The 23,026-nt window shown below is 48.9% G+C and overlaps 12 protein-coding genes and 1 non-coding gene across 13 annotated transcripts; 7 read left to right on the top strand and 6 right to left on the bottom strand.

The window, feature by feature from the left end:
• The first annotated feature begins 13 nt into the window (after positions 1–13).
• Positions 14–87, top strand: FPOAC1_004429. The gene has a single exon. It is a non-coding gene; the product is annotated as a tRNA-Val (tRNA).
• A 178-nt stretch (positions 88–265) lies between these two features.
• Positions 266–1,346, bottom strand: FPOAC1_004428 (uncharacterized protein; the record flags this gene model as incomplete). The annotated part of the gene is made up of 2 exons (XM_044848978.1): positions 266–1,225; positions 1,275–1,346. The coding sequence occupies 2 exons, from the start codon at positions 1,344–1,346 to the stop codon at positions 266–268; spliced, it is 1,032 nt and encodes a 343-aa protein (XP_044707688.1).
• A 1,460-nt stretch (positions 1,347–2,806) lies between these two features.
• On the bottom strand, positions 2,807–4,023 carry FPOAC1_004427 (uncharacterized protein; the record flags this gene model as incomplete). Its single annotated transcript, XM_044848977.1, has 4 exons — positions 2,807–3,337; positions 3,396–3,446; positions 3,494–3,696; positions 3,750–4,023. The coding sequence occupies 4 exons, from the start codon at positions 4,021–4,023 to the stop codon at positions 2,807–2,809; spliced, it is 1,059 nt and encodes a 352-aa protein (XP_044707687.1).
• Positions 4,024–4,529: 506 nt separating this feature from the next.
• On the bottom strand, positions 4,530–6,328 carry FPOAC1_004426 (uncharacterized protein; the record flags this gene model as incomplete). The annotated part of the gene is made up of 3 exons (XM_044848976.1): positions 4,530–5,003; positions 5,054–5,513; positions 5,571–6,328. The coding sequence occupies 3 exons, from the start codon at positions 6,326–6,328 to the stop codon at positions 4,530–4,532; spliced, it is 1,692 nt and encodes a 563-aa protein (XP_044707686.1).
• Positions 6,329–7,280: 952 nt separating this feature from the next.
• FPOAC1_004425 (uncharacterized protein) lies at positions 7,281–7,702 on the top strand (the record flags this gene model as incomplete). Its single annotated transcript, XM_044848975.1, has 3 exons — positions 7,281–7,314; positions 7,381–7,521; positions 7,584–7,702. 3 exons carry the CDS (start codon positions 7,281–7,283, stop codon positions 7,700–7,702), a joined length of 294 nt encoding a protein of 97 aa, XP_044707685.1.
• Positions 7,703–8,438: 736 nt separating this feature from the next.
• Positions 8,439–8,679, top strand: FPOAC1_004424 (uncharacterized protein; the record flags this gene model as incomplete). Its single annotated transcript, XM_044848974.1, has 2 exons — positions 8,439–8,533; positions 8,583–8,679. The coding sequence occupies 2 exons, from the start codon at positions 8,439–8,441 to the stop codon at positions 8,677–8,679; spliced, it is 192 nt and encodes a 63-aa protein (XP_044707684.1).
• Positions 8,680–8,699: 20 nt separating this feature from the next.
• Positions 8,700–9,206, top strand: FPOAC1_004423 (uncharacterized protein; the record flags this gene model as incomplete). Its single annotated transcript, XM_044848973.1, has 1 exon — positions 8,700–9,206. The coding sequence occupies one exon, from the start codon at positions 8,700–8,702 to the stop codon at positions 9,204–9,206; it is 507 nt and encodes a 168-aa protein (XP_044707683.1).
• Positions 9,207–9,910: 704 nt separating this feature from the next.
• On the top strand, positions 9,911–10,546 carry FPOAC1_004422 (uncharacterized protein; the record flags this gene model as incomplete). The annotated part of the gene is made up of 1 exon (XM_044848972.1): positions 9,911–10,546. One exon carries the CDS (start codon positions 9,911–9,913, stop codon positions 10,544–10,546), a length of 636 nt encoding a protein of 211 aa, XP_044707682.1.
• Positions 10,547–13,861: 3,315 nt separating this feature from the next.
• FPOAC1_004421 (uncharacterized protein) lies at positions 13,862–14,910 on the top strand (the record flags this gene model as incomplete). Its single annotated transcript, XM_044848971.1, has 4 exons — positions 13,862–13,988; positions 14,043–14,415; positions 14,668–14,818; positions 14,881–14,910. 4 exons carry the CDS (start codon positions 13,862–13,864, stop codon positions 14,908–14,910), a joined length of 681 nt encoding a protein of 226 aa, XP_044707681.1.
• A 761-nt stretch (positions 14,911–15,671) lies between these two features.
• Positions 15,672–15,985, bottom strand: FPOAC1_004420 (uncharacterized protein; the record flags this gene model as incomplete). The annotated part of the gene is made up of 2 exons (XM_044848970.1): positions 15,672–15,748; positions 15,802–15,985. 2 exons carry the CDS (start codon positions 15,983–15,985, stop codon positions 15,672–15,674), a joined length of 261 nt encoding a protein of 86 aa, XP_044707680.1.
• Positions 15,986–16,473: 488 nt separating this feature from the next.
• Positions 16,474–16,768, top strand: FPOAC1_004419 (uncharacterized protein; the record flags this gene model as incomplete). The annotated part of the gene is made up of 2 exons (XM_044848969.1): positions 16,474–16,577; positions 16,642–16,768. 2 exons carry the CDS (start codon positions 16,474–16,476, stop codon positions 16,766–16,768), a joined length of 231 nt encoding a protein of 76 aa, XP_044707679.1.
• Positions 16,769–17,337: 569 nt separating this feature from the next.
• FPOAC1_004418 (uncharacterized protein) lies at positions 17,338–20,726 on the bottom strand (the record flags this gene model as incomplete). The annotated part of the gene is made up of 7 exons (XM_044848968.1): positions 17,338–17,915; positions 17,965–18,153; positions 18,204–19,350; positions 19,404–19,898; positions 19,961–20,088; positions 20,140–20,235; positions 20,288–20,726. 7 exons carry the CDS (start codon positions 20,724–20,726, stop codon positions 17,338–17,340), a joined length of 3,072 nt encoding a protein of 1,023 aa, XP_044707678.1.
• Positions 20,727–22,055: 1,329 nt separating this feature from the next.
• Positions 22,056–22,424, bottom strand: FPOAC1_004417 (uncharacterized protein; the record flags this gene model as incomplete). Its single annotated transcript, XM_044848967.1, has 1 exon — positions 22,056–22,424. One exon carries the CDS (start codon positions 22,422–22,424, stop codon positions 22,056–22,058), a length of 369 nt encoding a protein of 122 aa, XP_044707677.1.
• Positions 22,425–23,026: the final 602 nt, after the last annotated feature.

Genomic DNA, 23,026 nt, shown 5'->3' with positions numbered 1-23,026 from the left:
ATCTAAAAAACCCGGTCTTGTGGCCTAGTTGGTTATGGCATCTCCTTTACACGGAGAAGGTCCCCGGTTCGAGCCCGGGCGGGATCAATCTTTTGCTGTTCAGAGCAACTATCATTTTTTTTCTTATCTCCTCATGTTTTTTTTCATTGCATTCAACATGAGGGACATCGCCAGTCTATTCGTGAATTTTTGTAAATAAGATAAACAACATCAATTTTGCATTCAATCTATGATCCTTGTTACTCCTTTCCGTCAATACTTCCAACTAGTGAGTTCGGTTCATGTAGTAGTTATAGTTATCTTCAGCCATCTTAAGAGCCTTAGCGCTGGCCTCATCCAAGTCCTCCTCAGGCAATCCCAGAACCTTATTAGCAAGTCCATACTTGGCCTCAAAGTTACCATCACCATTGGGAAAGAATGTTCGCGAATACATGGCAAGCGCCCAGCCAGAACGATCACCGCTCTTCACCATGTCAACACCACGCTGCCATCGCTCTTTGGCGCCCTCATACTCAATGGTCCAATCCTTGTCTGTAGTGCCGGTCACGCGCTGAAGACTGTCAAGCATCTGTCGCTGAGAGAGGAGGAAGCTGGAAATGTAGAGGGGCTTGTTTCGCCATTGGGAAATGGTGGGAGACTTGTCGTTCTCATCATCAGGAATGACCTTGAGACTGAGAAGGGAAGCAAAAGCTCGACCACACTGGTCCCAGGTTGAAGTATTGATCTGGGTATTGCCGTCGTCGTAGAATGTGACCTTCTTCTGCCCATTGCTAAAGTCGAAACCGTACCATTGAGGACCCTGGCAGACAGAGAATTCGTACCAGAAAGAACAGCACATGGCAATCCAGGATGAAACACCTGCCTCTTCAATAGCATTGATGCCGGGGTAGACACCTCCACCGGTCATGTTCTCATCGGCGAGGGACTTGTTGAGGATGTCAATACCGTAGACGTTGGGCATGATCCAAGGTACACCCGCGGTTGCGGCAGCGCGAACGATCCGCTCCTGGGTGCCGGGAGCAACTTGGACAGAAAGTGAGATGGCGAGGAACTGCTGTCCTCTGAGAGCTTCGACAAGAGAGTTTTCATCTTCGTAGTCGACTGTGACGACACGAGCACCTTGGGGAGCAGTGTTGGTGCTTCCCTTGCGAGTGATTGCGGTGACTGTGTGCTTTCCGGTCTCGATGATGTGTTTGGCCAGGTATTTGCCAACACTTCCACCAGCCTGTATTATATGAGTGAGTGGGTGATGGGAGAGGTGTTGGAGAGCTTACACCGATGATGGCAACTCGTTCAAGTTTGTTGACAAAGCCCTCAGGCTGGTCCTTGGCGTACTGCTGAGACATTTTGATAGAGATTTATGAAGATTGGAGTAGAAGAGTAGTGAGCTTGTTATTGTTGTTGTGAAGTGATGAGTGATGAATGATGTTGAACTCTTGAACCACGGCCCTCGTCCAGATCTTTATACTTTAATTCTCAACTCTTGACTGAACAGAACTCATAATTAACTCCGAGACATCATTAATTCCTTTCATCTTGATGGCAATTTATCGATCAATGATGCTATCGCGGACTTAGCAATTGACTTGAGCGGGATAGCGATTACCACATTGGGTAAGTGGATTTCCGGCATTGTGGATTGCCTCTCGTCCGACCAATCAGAAGCCCCTCAATACGAAAACCAGTAACTCTCTAAACTCTGTGAAACACAATAGACTCGACCTTAAATCCGTCAATATCTCGACCGAGAAAAGAGCGAGACCGAACCAATCCTAATTCCCGCTTGTCGTGCTTCGGGGATTTATTTTGGCCGTGTTATGTCGTTTCACGTTGATGATTCGATACCCGGCATCGAACTGCCGAATTACTTCAAGGTTCTAACTTCCAAGCCACTGATGCGTATCACAAGCAACTCAATCTAAGTTACATATACTATAGACGAGATATCGTAAATGCTTTATCTAGCATATGTGTCTAAGGTGTAGATAATTATCATATCTACTTTACTAATTTGATAGCCTAGTAATGCCGCTGTCTGCACATATAGCAAGATACTTGTCACACGATTCAGAACTAGCAAGAGGTTAAAACTGCAGTGAACCGGTATTGAAATTGGGTAGACGGCGCCGGCATTCGGTAGACGGTGTCGACATTGTGTATGCGGTGTCAATGATAACTTGGACCATGGGAGAGCGTTAAAACTGCAGTGCAAAGAATCTCTGGGTGACGTCAACGGTTGATTGGCGTCAATGATAACTTTGACCTCAGGAGGAGCCTAAGTTTGCAGTGAAACTGAAGGCTGAAGGGGAGGGTTGACCTGTCAAGATGGGGTGGGCAGCGCCGATGATAAATTGGGTCCTAGGGAGGGTTAAAGTTGCAGTGAAAAAAAGCGCGCGTTACAGCAGTGCGGCAGTTGTTAGAAGTGAAGACTGCAATAGGCTATCGGGATTGGACCCCGGGAGAGGGTTAAAAATGCAGTGAAGAAACGACTTCCCGGGAAAAGTCGACATCCTGGGGGAAGTCGACATCCTGCCAAGATCGGGTGAGCAGCGTCGATATCCGTAATAACTTGGACCTTGGGAGGGAGTTAAAATTGCAGTGAAAGAAAGGAAGGCTGGAGAGAATGGTGATCGTCGTTGCTCGCCCTACTTTGACTTGGGTACTCGATCACTATTTGTCACCTCAACTTGACCATTGGATCATATCCCGCCAACACTGATGCCTCAAATTCATCTTGCTGCGGCCCTGCAATAATAGATGGTAATAATGTGTCCCTACTTTTATTATTATTCATACCTCCAATACCCTAGCTTTGTCTAGCAGGATCCAATTCAACCTTGTTCTTCGTAATAGCATCAATCTCAGCCATAATCTCAGGTGTCAACTTATCCAACACCTTGAGCGAAGCAACAGTATCCTCCAATTGCTCAGGCCTACTAGCACCAGTAATAACACTCGTAACGTTGGGGTTCTTCAAACACCATGCGATAGCAAGCTGGGCCTGGCTGATACCCAACTTCTCCGCGATGGGCTTCAACTGGCGGACCTTCTCAATCTCAGCTTCCCAGTCGTCAGTACCGATCTGGCCGCGCATAAAATCTGCGAAACTGTCCTTGCTGGCGCCGAAACGAGAGTCCTTTGGTGGTTGCCCGTCGACGATGTCGTTGTACTTTCCACTTAGGACACCCATCTTGAGTGGGGAGAACGAAGTGATGCCTAGACCGACGCGTTCGTAGAGGCGCTGGAATTGGCCTTCTACTCTGTCTCTGACCAGCATGTTGTAGAAGGGCTGCTCTACGACTGGCCCAATCATGCGGAGATCGCGGGCGATGCCAACCTATTTGATCGTAAGACCTTGGTCTCAAAAGTTGTTATTAATGTTGGGTGTGACTTACAGCTTCAGCAATCTCGTCGGCGGACCACTCTGAAGTACCCCAGTAAAAGGCCTAACCAGTCAGCATCACGACTATCTACCAACGCTTTCTCGACTCACCTTGCCGTTATCAATCAGGTAGTTGAAGGCGCGGACAGTCTCCTCCATGGGAGTAAGTCTGTCTGGCCTGTGAGCGTAGACAATGTCAACGTATGGTAGCTGAAGGCGCTCCAGCGAAGCTTCCAAGCCCTCAATGATGTGCTTCCTTGAAAGACCATGATTGTTGACAAGAATCTCTCCGTTAACAGCACCCCAGTTGATCTCTGTAAAGACTGTCAGCATGGCAACCAGAATGATCGGAGAGAGTAGAACTCACTTGTACTGATGACAAGATCGCTTCGCTTCCAGCCAAAATGCTTAATAGCCTTTCCCATAACAACCTCGGCCTGACCAGCAGTGTAGTTCTCAGCCGAGTCGAAAAAGTTGATTCCCAAATCGTAAGCCTTCTTCATGCAAGCAAACGCCTGCTCATCCTCAGAATAACCGCCGTAGGTCAACCAACTACCCAAGCCAATGGCGCTCACATGGAGTCCAGAGCGCCCGAGGCGGCGGTAGACCATGCCAGTATCTCTAGGTTCTGCCCAAGCCATTGTGATGAATTTTTATGATGATGTGTGTTTTGTGTTACTCTGTTTGAAGCTGAATCAGTATACAAAGTTGAGTGAGTTGCGGAGTAATTCTCGGAGAAGAGCGTAGAGTGGAGATGGACTTACACTGAACAAGCTAATCTTGTCTGGATGGATACCAACAGTTCGCCGATTCTTTTGCGAAGAGGAATTGAGCAATTATACGAACAAGAATACTGTGTTAATAGCCAACTTGACTCATCCGGCAAGTGTAACACAAACTCCAAGACAGATATCCTGACTCTTTGCCGTGCTGACCATGCTTCTGCAGTTGACTTGCAGCGGGGAATTAACACGACAGGGGTCCGGCGATGGCGCAATGTGGTCCCTGTATTTCACCATTAGTCCATTGTTCCCCAGAACACAAAGAGCACATACCAAATCAGAATCGGTTGTCCTAAGACTTAGGGTCTAGATTATAATGAACATGGTCTAAATCGTTTCCTAAAACGCAAAGTTCTTAGGAAAGCTTAGGTACACGTCTCGATTATTTGCCGCACCGTTTGTTGTTGATCTTGCTCTCCAACATCGCGGGGCATCGACTCCAGTAGCATGCGAGTAAGCGGCGAAGGGGATCTGACGAGATAGCCGAGGTCCAACGGTGGCCAGCAAATTTGAGAGGCTTGGTCCTCCATGAATTGGTACGTCGGCATCGCGAGGTTTGGCTGCGAAGTCAGAAGCTCGGCTGTGTTTGGGAATGAGGTTTGTGGGTTTGCGTCAAAGGCAACTGCTTCGCCTTCTGGTACTTCGACAAGGCGGCCCGCGCTGAAGATTGCATCCATTCGTAGCGTGAGAAGGGAAAGTAGCGTTCGATTACCTCCTCGGCAAGAGGATAGTATGTCGCGTAGTTGATGTAGAACTGGGGCTGATCGGTCATCTGTTATTGAGTGGTCGCTTGCCATGGCATCAATTACCGCTGTAGCAATCTCGAATGTTTTAAACTCCTGTTCAAGCGGTTAGCTAATACTGTGTGTCCTCAGTGTTAAATACTCACCAGCGTAGGTCCGTGAGACTCAAGCGCAGTCTTGGGAAGTTCAGATACCAAGCTTAGAAAGTCTTTGGCTATATCCACTGGGTTCATACTCGGAGTGACGATCCCAAAGCGAAGCGCAGCACGCCATAGCACAGCGCGCATCCACTGTCTAGTGACAAACATGTCTGCGCGCTGTACCTCGTTGATTGGGCCCCAATCATCATTGTCGGCCGAGTCAACGAGTTTCTGCTGCAGTAGTTCGAGGCAGTTTTGTGCAACGGAAACCATGTTGGGTAGATCCGAGTCCGAGTCAAAGTTGTGAAGTAACTCGAAAATGCCGCTTTGGTCAAATACCCAGAATAGATGCACCAGCTTGAGGAAAGCCGGGAGGACTTCTGCGCGGTCATTTGCTCCTCCGAACCAAGGAAATAGGATGTTTGGTTTGAGGACTATGGGCAGCTTGTGAAGAAGTGCGACGCCCCTGTGTGTACATGTTAGTGAAGATCTAACGAACACGATTGTGTTCATGAATTCATACCTTTCTGTGACGAACAAAAGCCAAAGAATGCGTCGCGAGACATGTTGGCCGGCTTCAGACAAAGAAGCATAAGTGGATTCGCGATCGAGCCTCAGGATCTGCGCTTGCGTGATTGCTTCGCGTAGGTAGATGAGAGACTTGGTTCCACCAGGAGAAGCATTTTCATGATAAATGTGTAGGAAGAAGGAAATACGCAAAGCATCCAAGGGACCCAGTGTCTCGCTTAGTCGCGTCTCGGCGTCCTCCACTCTGGGCTGCCACGGAGTATCGAGCTTCAACTGAGCAATGGCAGCGAGAGCTACAGCGTTGGCAAGGAACCGAGATGCACCTCCATGGGAAGGATGCTTCTGGATCTTGTTCCTTAGATCGGTTGCATCGACTATGGGCCAGATGGGGTAGAGTCTTTCAGAGTAGACATCGAGTATGTCAAGCAAGCTAGCTACCTCATCAATAGGGGACGGCGATTTCTTGGCAGCTACGATAGGCTGATTATCGTGTGGGCTAGAAGTACTGTTTTTTCGTCTCCGCTCAATCTTGTCCAGAGTCCTGGGTCGAAGTCCCCTCGGGCCTCTTGTCCCTTGCATACGGATAAAGGTACATTCAATGCCTGATGCCTCGCATGCAGTACAGGGGGGAGTCTCTGAGCAGCGGATCTTGCGTACCTTGCATGAGTCGCAAGCCCTTCTTGCGAGTTTCTGACGAGATGCTGCTGGAGCATTTCTCGGAGGTTTTGGTGACGAGGTTGAAGGTGGGGTCATGGCTTCAAAGAGTTACGGGACAAAGAGAGACAGTGTCTAGCCAAGAGTTGCAGTTGCATGTAAATAGGTAACTAGGGATAGAAAACCCAGCAAATTAGAAGAGTTCCTCTATAGTAGTAGATTGTGAATATTTCTTGGACTGTGTTTTTCCAAGGATGGCGTGCTCGTAGCTTAGTATCTCGTCTTGATAGACCCCTGTCTTCCCCGGATTTTGTCTCTCACTAGGTAGACCTCGGCATATGGACCCTTGGTAGTGGGCTAGGATCGGTGCCAACTACAACGAGTGTCTCCAGAGGGTGGCATCTAATCTTGAACGTCTTGTTCAACTGTTTATCATTGTTCCAGTGGACAACAGGTAGTAATACTGTGATATACTATTGTACTGGCAACCCAGAGTCCCCTATACTAGTGACTGGCCCACTCATGACCACTGTTCCTCACCCCAGGCAACATAGACTGCTGGCCTATGTTGCCTGAATACTAGTTCCATCTCGTTTGCTACTGTTGCCAGCTGGCAACTCATCTATCACTCTGAGCTTGGCAGTGCTAGGGCAAAGGTATCCCACCACTGACCAGAAAAATCTGCCCTCGCACAAAGTAATATTTTTCCTTCCATCGAATTCCACTCTTCTCCTCCCCCTTCCACCTACAGGGGAAAAACAACAACCCATATTTCCCATCATTTTGTAAACAAAGGTCCTCTTCTGCATCTTGCAAAAGTCATGGCCATCACTGGTTCAGTCTCTATTCAAGTCACTGCCCGTTCTGCAGGTTCTGCAGCAACAAGGGTTCCTCCTCCGGGAGGACTTCTGAGTTGACTTGTCCTTGCGGATACCATCGCAAGGAGTATATTGCACACAGTCGCCACGACTGTGCAGCGCCAGGGTCTCTCTGAATCAGTGGTGGCCAGCATCCCCTCCTGCAAGGGCACCGCCCTGACAACCAATCGAAGATGAAGCGGTCTGTCAAGAACGCCGAGCATGTTGGTATGTGTCTTCTTCTATTTGCATGCATACTTACCTAGTATGTATAAACTAATAATCTATTTTCAGGTCTATTCACTCCCACGGCTGGTCAACACTTCCGTGAGGAAGTTGTTCACGATCGGGTGGCCCTCATCCAAAACTCAAAGGGGGTGCGACCCGACAACCAGTCGAAAATGAAGCGTTCTGTCGAGAACGCCGAACATGTTGGTATGTGTCTTCTTCTATTTGCATGCATGACGGGTATTTGAAAACTAACAATCTATTCTCAGGTCTATTCACATTGGTTTCATCAGCAGCTTATGGGCTTTTGATCGAACCAGTTTCCATTCGCATCTGGGACTTACGCCTCGGAAATCACCAAACAATAGCATCTTCTCTACTCAACTGACCACTTCATCTTGGAGAAAATCCGGTATGTTATTCTCTCTTCTTGTCCTTCCTTTGCATCTCCTCAGCACTCCCTGTTCGGAGCTGACTTGAAGAAGATGCCGAATTCAACAAGGATTCACCCCGGAATACTGTCGAAGCAGAACTACCGCTTCGGCGACATGGCGTCCATGTTCATCACAAACATGAGAGAACGGGCCAACATGGCCGGTAACGAGTTGAGCATAAAATGCTCTTGGCGAGATGAGCAAAAAATGCTCTTGGCGAGATGAGCAAAAAATGCTCTTGGCGAGATGAGCAAAAAATGCTCTTGGCGAGACGAGCAAAAAATGCTCTTGGCGAGATGAGCAAAAAATGCTCTTGGTGAGATGAGCAAAAAATGCTCTGGTGAGATGAGCAAAAAATGCTCTAGATAGGTTGAGCATAAATTGCTCTTGACAAGGCAAGCATAAAATGCTCTTGCCGACAACCCCTACGAAGCTCAATGACAGCTTCAGCGACCAGGACCACGTCTTTATCACACACATGAGAGTGATAGGATGGCGAGGTATTCCCCGCTTAAGACCAGTCTCTCGTCAAACAGGACTGGCAGCCAGTACAGCATGACTCTGGAAAACTTCCTTCACTGTTACGCCACTACACCATGCCGATGAAATTCTTCCTCTGTAATATTCACAAGGAACAACCCTCTTGGCTTTGATGCTGGCATGAATCTCAAGCCCAGTTGCACAGTGACAATGTTCACGCAATGCGTTGTCAAGTTTCCCATCACTTACGGCGGTTATATCAAAAACCACAAGACACTCGATCACGAGCAGTCACCCATCATGGTGTAAGTACTTCTTCCTCTAGTCTCTGAATCTCATATGCTAACTGTATAGTGACCACCATGATCCCAATAAACAATACTTGTTCAAGTCGGGAAGCGCTGCCAACCACAAACAGGACCTGGCTCTACACGTCCTGAACGCCACCTGAGAGATGCAGATGCCTCAATCATGACTTCGCTGTCAATTTGGGATACTCTTCCAAACTGGCCTCAGCTTCTGAAGGCATGCCGAGATGCAGGACATTCACCTTTGCTTCATGAGGCTGCTTGCCGGAATCCTGTCGAAGCTGAACTTCAGCTCTGTCTGGCTCTTGATCTAGTACTTCACTTGATACCAATACCGCACAAGCGATGCGACATCGACGCCTCACAGATGGTCCTTGAATCCTGGTGCGCCCCAACACTTCTTTTGGAGATATCGTTCCTGCTATCTCTGCAGATCGGCTTCGAACAGAACTTCATCGCGACGCGTCTTGAGTCCAATTACAAGACCCAAAAGAGCCCTGTATCAGTATTTATTGTCACTACCTCCCCGTGTCGGGATTGGCAAAGAGGCTGCTGGCGCTCCACAACCTGCTGGCCACCAACAGACAATATCATGGGCTTCAACGCATCTGGCTTTAATGTCTATGGGCAGGAGAGCATTGGAGTGGCCGATATCCTAGCAGGAACATAGCCCATATCGTCCCTTTCTCATGGAACAAGAATGAAGCCAATCGAAGGTACACCAACTGCAAGACAATGTCGTCCCCCCCGGACGGAGTGATGGAACCCTTCCAGGGAACCCCTGACACTCGTCTGGCGGGGGAGGCAAGTGAGAACCTTCAACCGTTGTTCGGGTCCTCCCTTGAGGAAGCCACCTATGAGTGCCGACCTCTATTGGAACATGGTCTATCTCAATTTCTCGCCAACAGACCCGGGCCGAAGCCACAAAGACCGTGAGGCAAGATTTCTGCGGACGTGGCTTCCCTTGAGGAAGCCACCTATGAGCAGTCTGTGGTGCTCAGTCGTCACTCGCGCTACTAGGCGTTGGACATCCTACAGGCATCTTGATTTTTTTTCTAAAAAGAAAAAAGGCATGAGGTTTGAGGTTAATTTGGTGGCTAATCATGTTGTGGCGGTCCTTTGCAGACGACTTAGCTGTGCGAAACGGTCCTGGGACCAGGGAAAGAGCAACCTGAAGGTATGATAGTTGGAAACCGCAAGTGGGAGTATCGCTAACAGTTCGCAGTACAGATGACGGAAATTGTTTACTTGGGCCGTGATCAGGCTTCGGAAGACCAAGTCGTTCTCCTCCAGACGGAGTCACGGAGTCATGGAGTCATTCCAAGGAGCTCCTGACACTCGTTTCTCGAGAGAGGCACATGAGCCCATCACCGCATGCTTGAGAAGCGAGGCAGCCTGGAACCACTCATGCACACTTCACAGAACAAAACGAAAAGACTATTGCCAGTCGCTTGGCCATCGCTCAAGCCAGAGACAAACATGCTGTCATTCGATATACGCAACCCGATAACTCGAAGGGTGGTGGGCTCATGCCCAATATCAAGCTGTCTTGCTTTTCAAGTATGCGGTGATGGTTCAACGGTTGTGGAAGTGTGCATGGGTGGTTCTAATGGCCAAACAATTGACTATGCTGTCGCTGACCCCATTTATGTGGGTGAGCTGTCGCTGACCCTATCTATGTCGATGAGATTGTACAGCGTCAACTCTGCAACTTCGGATCTCTCTGCGTCGGCACCCGACACCAGACTCACAATGTTTTCCCACGGTGGGAGTTCGTTTGATGATTGTCATACCCAGACCAGCCCGACCCCAGCCGCTACCCTCGTCCACTCACGAGGTCCTAGCTACAATGCTGGACCTTCATTCATTAACTGGGTGTCGGCGGGCGGCGAAGACGGACTCTGCAACCTCCACGTGGTGCCGCCTGGGAACCTGGCTATGCCAGAGCCAGTGCAGAGACGCAAAGACTCGAACAACGCGACTCGAGCGATGAGTGAAGCGAAACCCTAGACTCGCAGCCTTTCCAGCCAGCAATGTTATATCCCGAGTTCAGATCCGTAAGTCCCTCAGCCTCAAGGAGCCGCCCCTCTCCCTGGGGCGCGCCACTACCTCTTCAAAAGCGGCATGCTGATATCGTTAATGCTTTCAGATAGGAACAAGCACAAAGCCAGAAGCTACTTGAATGAGGTCGACTACTATGCTGAGACGCTACGGGTCCATGGGTCGCCTGACCAGTGAATCAGCACGCAGTGGAAGTCTGTAAGATCAGGTACTGCAGGTATTCGCCGCAGTTTTGTCTGATTCTTTCAAGCCCGGTCGCGGAGGCTTCCGTGGTGTAGTTCAATTCTGCAAGACTGCAAAGGCCACCTTGACCTTTCAGAACACCCGCCAAATCTCAACTATCAGCAATAGACTGAGGGGGTATCCTCAGCGGCTGAATTCTGTATCATGCGACGCCGATTTATTCTCGCCATACCAGCTCACAGAATTGGTTGGTCTTGCCGCCTTCTAGTCCTTTGACTTGTTCAACAGATTGGCCACACGACTTTCAAGTTTCCAGGTGAGTGTCTTCCCCATTCTACTTGTATCTTATGGACTGTTCTGCACAAGGCAATCCTTAAGGCCCGAGTGGTCAATCTTTTCAAAAGTACACAGCTTAACACGTAATAGGTGGATGAGCTCTGGAAAGCACCAGCTCAGACCATATCAAATCTATCCATCGGGAATACAAGATGACAAAGGAGGAGCTGGCAGCGACCATTACTAGCTCCCCAAAGAAAGCCCTATACTTATAGGCTGGCTACAAATGCCCGTTCCCACCACGCCAGGCGAAGGCATCACTGCTTAAGCAATGGTCAATGCTGTGCAAATGTTATCTGAGCACCAGAAACGTGAGGACGAGCGAGAGGAAGCACCCTGCCCTGCGGACACCTGCCAGGGCGTAGATGGACTTGTTGGCAACATGAACGGTCCGAGTCTCTGGCCCCAACAATCGTGGCTATCATTCGCCACCTGAATGGAGATCGGCGTCGCGCAATTCAAGAAGCTCATCCAGTTTGGAACACCTTCTATTCTTGCTCAATCGTGAACTTCCCCAACGGAGGCGGGCGTCGTTCAATTTTGATTGGTTGCTGGGGCTTGGGCATCTTCAAAGAAGAGTCTGGTTTATGGCCTTGGTAGTGCCCTAATTAACAAGTGCTTGGGAGATAAAATCAGTATTCCAGTCAACATGGACGAGGCAGCTTATTTCCAACCCCATCAAATGACCAAGGACGACAATACCCTCTCGGCGGGATAGCGATGAAGCAGCAGCGCATTCCTGCCAATACCTGAACGCCCGAAACAGCTGCCAAGGACTTGCCCAGTCAATATTACGCCGTTCGCTTGATTACCTGTGCTCTTCATCTTGTCCTCTGGACGTTCTGTCACTTTGTTATCCATCACTTCATCTTCTCCGAAACACCCTTTTGACTTGGGTTCATATCTTGATCCAATACTGGGTCTTTTGACTTGGCTCTTATCTTGATCCATTACTGGGTCTTGTTGGGCTTGGGTTCATATGTTGATTCGGCGCTTGGTCAGAGACTTGGGTTCATATCTTGATCCATTACTGGGTCTTTTGACTTGGCTCTTATCTTGATCCATTACTGGGTCTTATTGGGCTTGGGTTCATATCTTGATTCGGCGCTTGGTCAGAGACTTGGGTTCATATCTTGATCCATTACTGGGTCTTTTGACTTGGCTCTTATCTTGATCCATTACTGGGTCTTGTTGGGCTTAGATTATATCTTGATCTATCACTGGGTCTTTTGACTTGGGTTCATATCTTGATTCGGCGCTTGGTCAGAGACTTGGGTTTATATCTTGATCCATTACTGGGTCTTTTGACTTGGTTCTTATCTTGATCCATTACTGGGTCTTGGACTTGGCTCATATCTTGATCCATTACTGGGATTACCCCGAAGATCGCATGGCATACCCGCCAAACTTCTCTCAGTTTCTCGAGATGCAAGAAGATGCTGCTGAACATGACTTGGTTCGTATCTTGATCCATTACTGGGTCTTTTGACTTGGGTTCATATCTTGATTCAACAATTGGTCTTAGACTTGGGTTCATATCTTGATCCATTACTGGCTGTCGCAGAAACATTCGTCCTTGGACAGGTTGGTGAACACCTCACCCGGGCTATTCTGCCTCAAATTTATCCTAGCTCGCCGCACAAGTCCCTAGTAGGTGCTTCTTATCCCATTTCTCCCTACACTTCTAAATGATATAAGGCGGTGACTTCACAGGAGGGGCTTCTCCTCTACATAACCAAGAAGAGGAAGCCAAACACGATCCTACATGACAGCATACAAATCTCTTTGCACTCCCCTTCATAGATCCTGGAGCTATGCCTCCTCAGGTTGCCTTTTTCCCTGGGAGGCATCACCAGTGATCGTGTGGTTTCCCACTCCAACCGCCTAAGAGGTCTGGTCTAAGTAGCACAACCTTGCCTACTAATTTTATCCCTTTTGTTTCTAGCCGCCAATTCTTCTGATACCCTGAGGCCCCTCTGGTCATCTCGAGTTGGACCATAAATAGTCCCAGATACCAGATATAACTCAGGAAGATACATGCAATCATTAGATTCATCACCCGGACTTTCCCATCCGTCCCTAGCCGACGATGGGACGCGTTGCTGGATCGCCCTCTGCATCAACAAGACAGTCGTGAGCACCCTCGCAACAACGCCGACTAGATGTTACTCCAGCAGTCGTCTGGAAGTGGCACGAAGCTGCTGAAGATGCTACGATGCTATTTGACATTATCTCAACACTCTTGAATAAGTTTCGTCTTGTCAAAGTATTGGCCGAACTGTGGCCGATACTGCAATGGGGAACGATGAAGGAAGGTGAAGGATGATGAGGGTGATAGATACTTAAAGCCGCATAATCAATGGCGCGCTGTTTCAAGAGTAAGCCAGGCAATCCCCTTCTACTTTCTAGTACGATTCTAATCAAGGTCTTTCTACAGCAACAACCGCAGAAGTACGAAGATTGGCATGACAGCCATGTTAGTCTTGTGTGGTGACTGCATCTCGACACAACCTGAGCATTCGGCGCATTGCATCGCATTGCATCGCATCGCAACGCAAAAGCCCAACAGCAAAAAGCAACTGCCCCCCAACTCATCATCCCGCGAATGAACACCTCGGACATGAAAATTCTCATCATTGTAAGAGGCAACTATGATCACTATTCATAGCTTAATCATGCCAACGTCTCTCTCCGATTGCTATTCATCAGCGACAACAGCATCGGTCGTGAGATGGGTCAGAGCCAATGGTCAAGAATTCTTTGTTCCCATCGACAACGCAATTTCATTATATCGAATACTCTACCCTTGGTTGTAACCAATCTCACCAGAGGGCCACACGCAGCAAAAGGAGAACAAGAGTTCTATTCGCAGGTTCGTCTTTGAGTTTTGAGACAGTCCCTATTTTATAATACTAACATGATACAGTGCCCTTCACAGATTATTTCATAGGCGCCCGGCAGCTCAAGCGGTGCTGGGAAGGAGAATACTCCCTCACCCAACCTCTCCAAGTCACTCACGCGACTCCGGGGAATGAGGCAGGCTCACAGTGGAACTGTTCCCAGCGCATGGCCCATTCACTACAATCAACGACGAGATCGCAACTACCTTTCTGTGGTGCAATGCCGATGACAAGCCCGCCAGACGCAGCTGGATCAAGAAGAAGCGCGGCCTGGCCATGTCCCTCGTCAATGAGGAGCAGACAAGTCACCCCACCAACTAAGAATGGCCATGCACCACCACCCACAAAATCAAGAAAGAGCTCTCAATCTGTCAATCCTCTATGCTCTCCATTCTACCTGTCCTGATCCAACCTCCGTGCCGCTTATATCTCTGGCACTGACGACGAGACAAGATGATGATCACGATGCAGGCCCTCTGGCCATGGCACTTGATCGTCGTCCTGGAGGTTGGATCAGGATCTGACGCAAGCCCGTCTTGGGTTCTGTTGATGTCTGGCCGCTGGCTACGCCTGAAACTGAGAATCGAGAAGCAAGCATTTGCTGCGGACACCAAAATGGTAGAAGCACAATGCTAGCCCCTTATCGTGCAGCGTCTATAGCTCTGGCGCTCGCCCATCAGCAAAAAGACCATTGCGAGCGTCAGAGCTATGGCTACGGTACTTGACCGTCACGGAGAAGAGCCGTTTCCCGGACCCGACAATCAATCGAAGCCGAAGCGTTCCCGCCACCAACACTCCTGACGTTAGTATATGCCTTCTTCTATTCGCATGCTTACCCAGTATCTGTAAACTAACTATCTATAGAACTCACTGGGGATGCCTGCGTTACGATAGCTTTGCAACCATATTTGGCCAATACCCAAACATCGGAAGTTGATAGGGAAGACATTTGAATGAACCATCGCCGGCGCAAGGCCATGCGATTCGACCCACCAGCTCCCGATGACGAAACGTTTCAAGAACTGAGGAGTTCATATCTGACTACAAGACCAATTATACATCAGAGACTGATATTCGGTCGCATGGTCTACATCTACGCCATGCTGTTCGTCAACGGCCTGCGATACCTTCATTCCTGAGACTGGAGATCGTGCAGTCTCGCGTTTTGGCCATGACCCTTTCCTCGATTCTTGGAATCCCACTCTGCCAACGACCAAGAAACTGGTGGTGCGACATCCTCAGTGAAATCGACAATGCAAACGTACTCATGCCTCGTATCACGTCACGCTTGTCCGCTGCTACTGCGACATTCTTTATGCCAACACCCCGATCGTATCCTGGACTTACCCCACGCCCGTGTCGCAGTCACGTCAGACACGGTTCAATAATATACCTCCAAGGTACTCCAGAAAGGAGCGAGGAAGGGTACAGTGCAGATGGGAGTCTGACAGGGAACCAATTCGAAAGAAAGAAGGCTGTCTAGAATGTTATTTCGACATCACAGCCGATTACTGTCCTTTGGGTTCTTTCGAGGTTCGCATTGGTGGTTAAGCTGTTAGTCTTATCTTAACGGGCTATCCTCCTGAGTGCGTCCAGGGGGCGATAGATCTCTCCAACACAAACCGAAGCAACGAGACATACGCCGAGTTGCTTGTTCACTCCCACGGTTCTATCTTTGCTTTCTTCAGAGCACCACCGATGATCTGGACCGAGAAGCGTATTCTCGAAGAGCCTGAACCCCGGACAAGTAACGCAAGCATCTTTGAACAGATTCACCACGCCTACCTTCAACTTCAGTTCGAATCAGGAACCAGCTTAGGACGAGGTTGTGGGCTGATGACACTCTCGAAGACTTATCCGGCATGACTTGTGGCATCTTTGCCGCAAGGTCTTGGACAATGACATCGCGGCCTTGGGTTGGACTCGGGAACTGGTTTAGTTCCGATGCCGAGATGGCAATTGGGGTCATCGTGTCAGCCACATTGCTATATCAGCTACGGCTGCAAATATCCGGGCCCTCCCCAGGCGACCTTCGCCCCTGGGGAGGCATCACCACTCATCGCACTTAGCGATGTGAGAACGATCCCTCGTCGACCCTTCCCCAGAAGCCCTATGTCAAAAAGGGTCGACCGGGGGGTCGTGATCTTCGCAACACCTGCTCCTCGGGGAAGCACCACCACTAATGGTGCAGTGTCACACCTCTATCGTGGCCCCTTGTCGACCCATCTCTGGAACCTATATCGAAAAAGGTCGACAATGGGGCTGCGGTCTTCACTGCACCTGCTCCCCGGGGAAGCGCTACCACCAATCGCTCTCCACGGTTCAACACCGACCCCTCGTCGACCCTTCCCTAAGTCCCATGCCAAAGGGTCGACAGTGGGGTGGGTCTTTATCACCCAGCTCCACGAGCTTGGGACGGGCACTAGGGGGGCCTCCAAACAAACCGTCCTTTTCACCATGGGAGGCCCTCCTAAGTTCTGTGTCCCTCGACGACTCCGACGTCTGTTTAAGAAGAGAAAGGAGTCGTCGAGGGACGTAGAACTAAGAGTCATTTCCCGTCCGTAAGTTTATCTCCATCACCCCTCACGAATGTCTCGATGATAGAAGTGGCTAACCTTTCAATAGCTTCGATGTGTATCGCATCGACAGCAAGGGAGAGGGGGGGGAGATAGCAAGGGCAACAGGCAACAGATGCCACAGTATCTCCCCCCTCCCCCCCATGGGACGGGAGAAGACCGTCCTTGAAACATAAAAAGAGAACAATGTTCTCATCAAAGGGTTTTTACCCACCAAAAAACGTGGCGATATGCCTCGCATTGAAGAGGAGGGATGGAGGAATTGGAGAGGAAGGATGAAGAAAGGGGGAAGGATATGGTTGGAAGATGTTGATTGGAGGTTAAAATAAGAAGGATTGGATAAGTCTCGAAAACAACATGGAAAACACCATGGAAAACAATACATTTAAAACACTTGCCTTTCTTTCGGATCGATGTGAATTTGATTGAGATTTCGGCAAACTTGTCGTACTGTGATTATTTGGGTCGTCCGTTTCGTTCGAGATTGACAGTCTGGTAAAGAGGCCTGGTCGTATCAGGATATTGATGCATAGTAAGGAAGTTTCTCCGACTGAGGTAAATGGCCATGAGATCTTTTAAAAAGCTGAGCACAACAGATCAAGGGTAGGAAGTATTCTGAATTGCTGCATCACAAAGAAGAGAGAACAACAATCTGGTCCTCTAAATCCGAACACTTGTATTAAAAACAAAACATTATATAAATCCATAAATGAACAAAGAAATATGGTGACCAAAAATAGCATCCTTAGATATCTTCGTCGTCGTCATTCGCCTTCTCAGCCAGTGTGAACTTGCTCTTTCCAGTCTTCTCATCCACCTCGTGCTCAATAGCAAGCTTCTGCAAATGTCCGAGGATGTTCTCCAACTTGGTATCCTTGTTGCGTCGATCCTTTCTACCGAGATTATCCAACCAAGAGATCTTGTTAAGGATAAAGTAGATGATTGCGATGACGACAGTGACACCGAAAGAGTAGAGCCAGATAATGACAACAGTGACAATATCAACCCAGCCGTTGCTGCTCTGCTTGAAGTTGTCTGGAATGGAAGATACTTCTCCTCTGCCGGACAACCAGCCGAAGAGGGCGAAGAGAGTAGCTAGGATATCGACACCGAGAATGGCCCCGACGAGTTGCCATGATGGCCATGTCTTGCCGCCGCGGGTGACAAAGATGAGCCAGTTCTCCGTGAGAGCGACTTCGAGGAAGAGGATTTCTTGCACGCTTCCAAAGTTCTGGACGATTCCGCCGTTGGGAAGGAACATTGTTCCTCGAATGATCCATGTGCCGAGGGCTAGAAGGACACCTAGAATAACACTCATGATCCCTGTGGACGTTAGTCTTTTGTGAGAAGTATTGGGTAGGAGTGTACTCACAAATCTTGGGGAGCTGCCATTCTACAGGTCTAGGTTCCCAATGCGCATTGTCGTAAGCCACAGCTACAGTAGCCAAATCGGCGAACAGGGCGAGGAAGACAATCAGGTCGACGCGGATGGTCTCGTTGAGAATGATCATGGAAAGCGTGAGGTAGATTTCGAGGTGCAGGCAAAGCGCGATACGATATTCTGGAAGATAATTAGCTCAGCACGATCAGCAATAGTGGTGTGTGACTCACGGATGTACGACTTCATTCTTGCAAAGATCTGACGGGCTGTCTTGATGGCCAGTACGATTGTGCTCAAGCCTGGTGCCAAGAAGACGATATCTGCAGCCGCCTGCGCAGCCTCTGAAGCACCTTCGACAGCGATACCACAATCAGCCTTCTTCAGAGAGGGAGCGTCGTTAACACCATCACCAGTCATGGCGGTGAGATGGCCTCTCTGTTGAAGCATCTCAACCACAGTGTATTTATGCTCGGGAAAGACTTCAGCAAAGCCATCTGCGCGTTCGACAAAGTCATGTTGCACACTTCCAGACAAGCCGCCGTGAATCAGACGATCCGAGTTGTACACCTTGGTGCCTAAGGACAACATCTTGCAGGTCTCCTTGGCGATGGCGATGGCATCTCCTGTTAACATCTTGACAGGAACGCCGAGATGTCCTGCCTCGATAATCGTTTGTGCTGTATCTTCTCTAGGAGGGTCGAACATGGATAGTAGTCCCAAAAGAACCCAATCACCATCATTCTTCTTGTACGCAACACCGAGAGAGCGGAAACCGCGACGAGCAAAGTCCTGAGCCTTCTCTCTGTAGAGTTCGCTGAGATGCTCTGATCCAGGTCCTAGAAGCTTCAGGATAGCCTTGGGCGCACCCTTGGCACAGATAAATTTATCTTGCCCAAGTCGGCATACGGCGGTGATTCGTTTGGACACAGGGTCAAATGGTGTGAAGGACTCTGTTACCCAGCCCTGCTTGAGGATTTCTCGGGCTTCAGGGTAGCGCTTGAGCGTAAGGATAGTGACTTTGTCGATGGGGTCCAGTGTCCTCAGGTTGTGACTCGAGGCAAGGGCTGCGCATGCCATCATCCAATTGACGTCTTCTCCTTCGGCGACAAAGGGGTCTCTGATGGAGAGCTTATTAGCAGTCAATGTACCGGTCTTGTCTGAGCACAAAATGTCGACTCCAGCGAGTGATTCGATAGCTGTGAGCTTTTGTACAATCGCCTTCTGCTTGGCCAAGTAGGCTGCACCGACAGCCAGGGTCGTTGTAGTAACAACTGGCAAACCGACAGGGACGCCAACAATGAGGAGAACAAGAGCGTAATGCAGCAGGTTCTGCGAGCCAGGAGCCGTGACGCCAATGTGGTGGAAAAAACCGCCGATCTGGTATGAGTTAGTTGACAACGCCATATATCCACCGATAGAATGATACGTACCCAGGCAATCAATATCCAGAACATGACCAACACCAGCAGGCTAGTACCTATCTGGTTCATTATTGCTTTGAAGTGTCCTTGGTCCTTTGCACCTTGTACTAGATCTGCTGTGCGACCGACAAAGGACTGTTTGGCAGTTGTTTGAACTAGACCGAAAGCCTTTCCTCTCTTGCAGCCAGTTGTATAGTAGACCATATCACCAAGATATTTCTCAACAGCCAATGACTCTCCTGTGATTGAAGACTGGTCAACAGCAGCGAGAGGGCGGCTTCGATGATCCAGGGGCTCATTTCCATGAGTATGGCCTTGAGTTTCTTCGGTATGTTTTGCGTCTCCATTGGCTCCGTCGTCATCGGCCATTTCATCTTCTTCGTCGCTCCGATCTAGTTTGTCTTCGGCTCTGAGTCGCTTGTAGATCTCAAAGTCTTCGGGGCGGGTATAGTCGCAGATAAGTCGAGCGTCTGCAGCAACTGTGCCACCTTCTTCGATAATGAGCTGCGATCATGTTAACACCCTTTTCGTATGGCATGGATGGCATGGCAGATGGAGCTACTTACAATATCGCCAGGGACCAGTTCTCTGGCGGGAATCTCATGCTCAACAGCATCTCTCACGACATGACAACGCATTGCGATATCTCCTTTCAGACTTGCGACAATATCGGCAGCTTGTTTCTCTTGAATGACTGTAGAATGGTCAGTGTTTTCGAGAGACAGTTCAGGTAGAGGGATCTTACAGCCTACAAAGGCGTTCAGCATCAAAATTCCAACAATGACACCAAAGTCAACCCAATCACCCAAGCCTACAGCGAGCAAAGCAGCGACTTCCATAACTGTCACACTTGGTTAGCTTGCTTCCCATGTAGACAGACCGGTATATCTCACCATAGAGGATAGGACCAGTGAAGAAGCCGAGGAACTTGGCAAACATGTTTTCCTTTTCAGATGTCAATTCGTTCCATCCGGTGACCCTTCTGCGCCTCTCGACTTCTTCAGAGGATAATCCAACGGCTATGTCGGTCTCCAGCCAAGCCTCAGAAATACCAGTTTTACTAGTGGATTGTTCTTGGTCGTCACCACCACCGCCGCCGAAGCTCCACCAATGCTTCTTCTTGGCTTTCCCGCTTTCAGAGCCATCAGCTACACTTCGGCGACGGTCTTCGCGATAGTTGCTGATGTAGTGATCGAGGGCGGGATACTCGCCAAGGTCAGGATCAGGGACAATGCTGCCAGCTCGGCCTTTGGAGGCGCGAGAAGCTCGTCGGCCAGCATTGGCTTCCACATCGTCGGTTTTCCCCTTGCGACGGTGGAAGAGCTTCGACATGGCTGATAAATCGATACGTGAAGAATTGTGGTGAATAACAGAAAGCTCTAGATGCGAGTACTAGTCCAGTGAATCACAAACATGCAGACACACTCCGATACAGCTAATTCGAGGAGGCACCACAGCTGTATTTATTGTGTCTGCGAATAGCTTGTCACCTCATTCGGATAGCTCTTCTAATTTGCGTCGCAAGTCGGCACTGTAACCACACGCGATAGACAGCACATACCCGTACCCCTCGCGCTCGCGACAACGACTCTATGACATGCGAGCGGTTTTTTTTAAACAATGGCCGAGTGTTCCGAAAAGTCGGTTCCTATTCAAGAAAGGAAGCTGAGATGTGCGATGATCGCATCCCTCCCGCTCACACCGGGAAGCTCGAGGCTTGAGCGATGGGTGGGAGAGTTTCTAGGACAAGCAAGAAAGTTGAAAGTTGATGTTTCGCTACCGAATCGGCAGGACTTTGGGGCATCCAATACCAACGGCTTCCACTGTTTCGCGGCTTCGAACTATGCTGTATAAGGTTCACCAGTTGATATTACTGGCTTTTCGCGTGAAGGCTGACATCCGTCAGAACCGAGAAAACAAAGTTGATTATTCCCGTCCAAGTGAAGCTCGGCTATGCGGCATCTGATGATCGTCATGGATAGCTCAGGTATGCATGCGACGCTGAAATCACCAACATTCTCGCCCTGTAGCTATGAGTTGTTTTTGTTTGCATTGATTGTTGATTGTTCGAATTGTCCAGACTGTCAATGGGTCAGAGCTAGACTTCCATTATTACGTCACCTCAATAATCGCATTTGCTTCAAAGGAAACAACCATGTTCGTTCTAGAAGTCTAATCGAGTGACGATTTAGTGGCTTGCGCTGACTATCTATTGAACCGGTTTGTATAACCGTCGCAGTGTATCACAACAGTGAGCGCCGTTGAAAGAGGGCGTGTTGGATTATCAATTCCGAACCAAGACCGCAGACGGGATCTGCCGTTCAACATTAACTGTAAGTGAACAGAAACGTTCATTGCCTGTATTACTATCTGTACTTGAGGTCGAATAACTGGTTGTTGACTGTCTTGATGGCGCATACACCATATCCTGTAGATCCTCCAAGCTAGACTGTCGGAAAGAGAAATACCGTTCGCCGATGCTTGCTTTTGAATATCAAAATAGAGATGCCTAGAGTGTTAGTATAGACGTCGGTCGCATATTGCTAGATATCACAGAAGAGACACAGTCGAGTTAAGACTAGTAAATGTAATAACATTACTACCAGCAAGTTAGCAACCTTGTACAAGTAGATGCTGATTCCGATCGGTTGACCTACTTTTTTAAATACCCAAAAGAATAAGTCCAAGAGCAAGAGCAGCAGGGGCGGCCTGAACGTAGAGAATCTTTGTGTTGGCCGTAGTGACACTACCAAACACGCCTGCAACTACAACACAACCGTTGAAGAAGATCTGCAGCTGCTTTGCAAACACAGGGTTCGGGTGAACAAGCGACCAAATTAGACCGGCAGAAAGGAAGCCGTTGTACAGGCCCTGATTAGCAGCCATGGTCTTGGTCTGCTCGGCGAACTCGGCAGTGAGCTTGAAGGTCTTTCGTCCACGGGGAGATGTCCAAAAGACAGTCTCCAGCAGCATGATGTAGCTGTGCAAGGCGCCGACAAAGCCGGTAGTAGCGAGTCCAAAAATACCCATCTTGAAGGTTCAAACGGTACGTAAGTAGTTGATGGTTTAGTGCAAGATAGGTGGAGTCGATTGACGAGAGTTAGTGTGAGAGACAAGCGTTGATAGAGAAGAGACGAGAACTGATAGAAGAGAGACGCGTTGGATTGTTGGAAAAAATTGACTTTTGAGACATTGATAAGGTACAAAGGCTTCGCGATGGTTACAGGCTGGGGGATGACTAATTTTTTCTCTTCATTCTTTCAACTGCCACTGCCAAAACCAACACAATTCATGGAAAAAGGGTCCTTGCTCAGTTCTGACACCCAAGTTTGGAGTACTCGACCGAAAACAGCGGATATGTCACCTAAAATTGGCAACAATCAAAACCTTAAATATACAACATGGGCAATTGGTAGGTCAAGCGACAGAGCGGATGCTTCACGTTTTCGTATCGCGGTTTCAGTACAGATAACAGCTTCAGGCTAGCAGGTAGCAGGAAAAATACCCTCCTAAGTCTTAGGTTATAAAAATAAATAGTCTAAGAGCTATAGTCTAAGGAGCATAAAGTGGCCTACTAATTTCGTCTCTTATGCTTCCAGCGGCCAATTTTTCTAATACCCTGAGGTCAGGGT

This window comes from Fusarium poae, chromosome 2, assembly GCF_019609905.1.
Source record: "Fusarium poae strain DAOMC 252244 chromosome 2, whole genome shotgun sequence".
NCBI classification, from domain to species: Eukaryota; Fungi; Ascomycota; class Sordariomycetes; order Hypocreales; family Nectriaceae; genus Fusarium; species Fusarium poae.
Note: the sequence above shows the minus strand (reverse complement) of the source record. Positions and strands in the feature narration are given on the sequence as shown.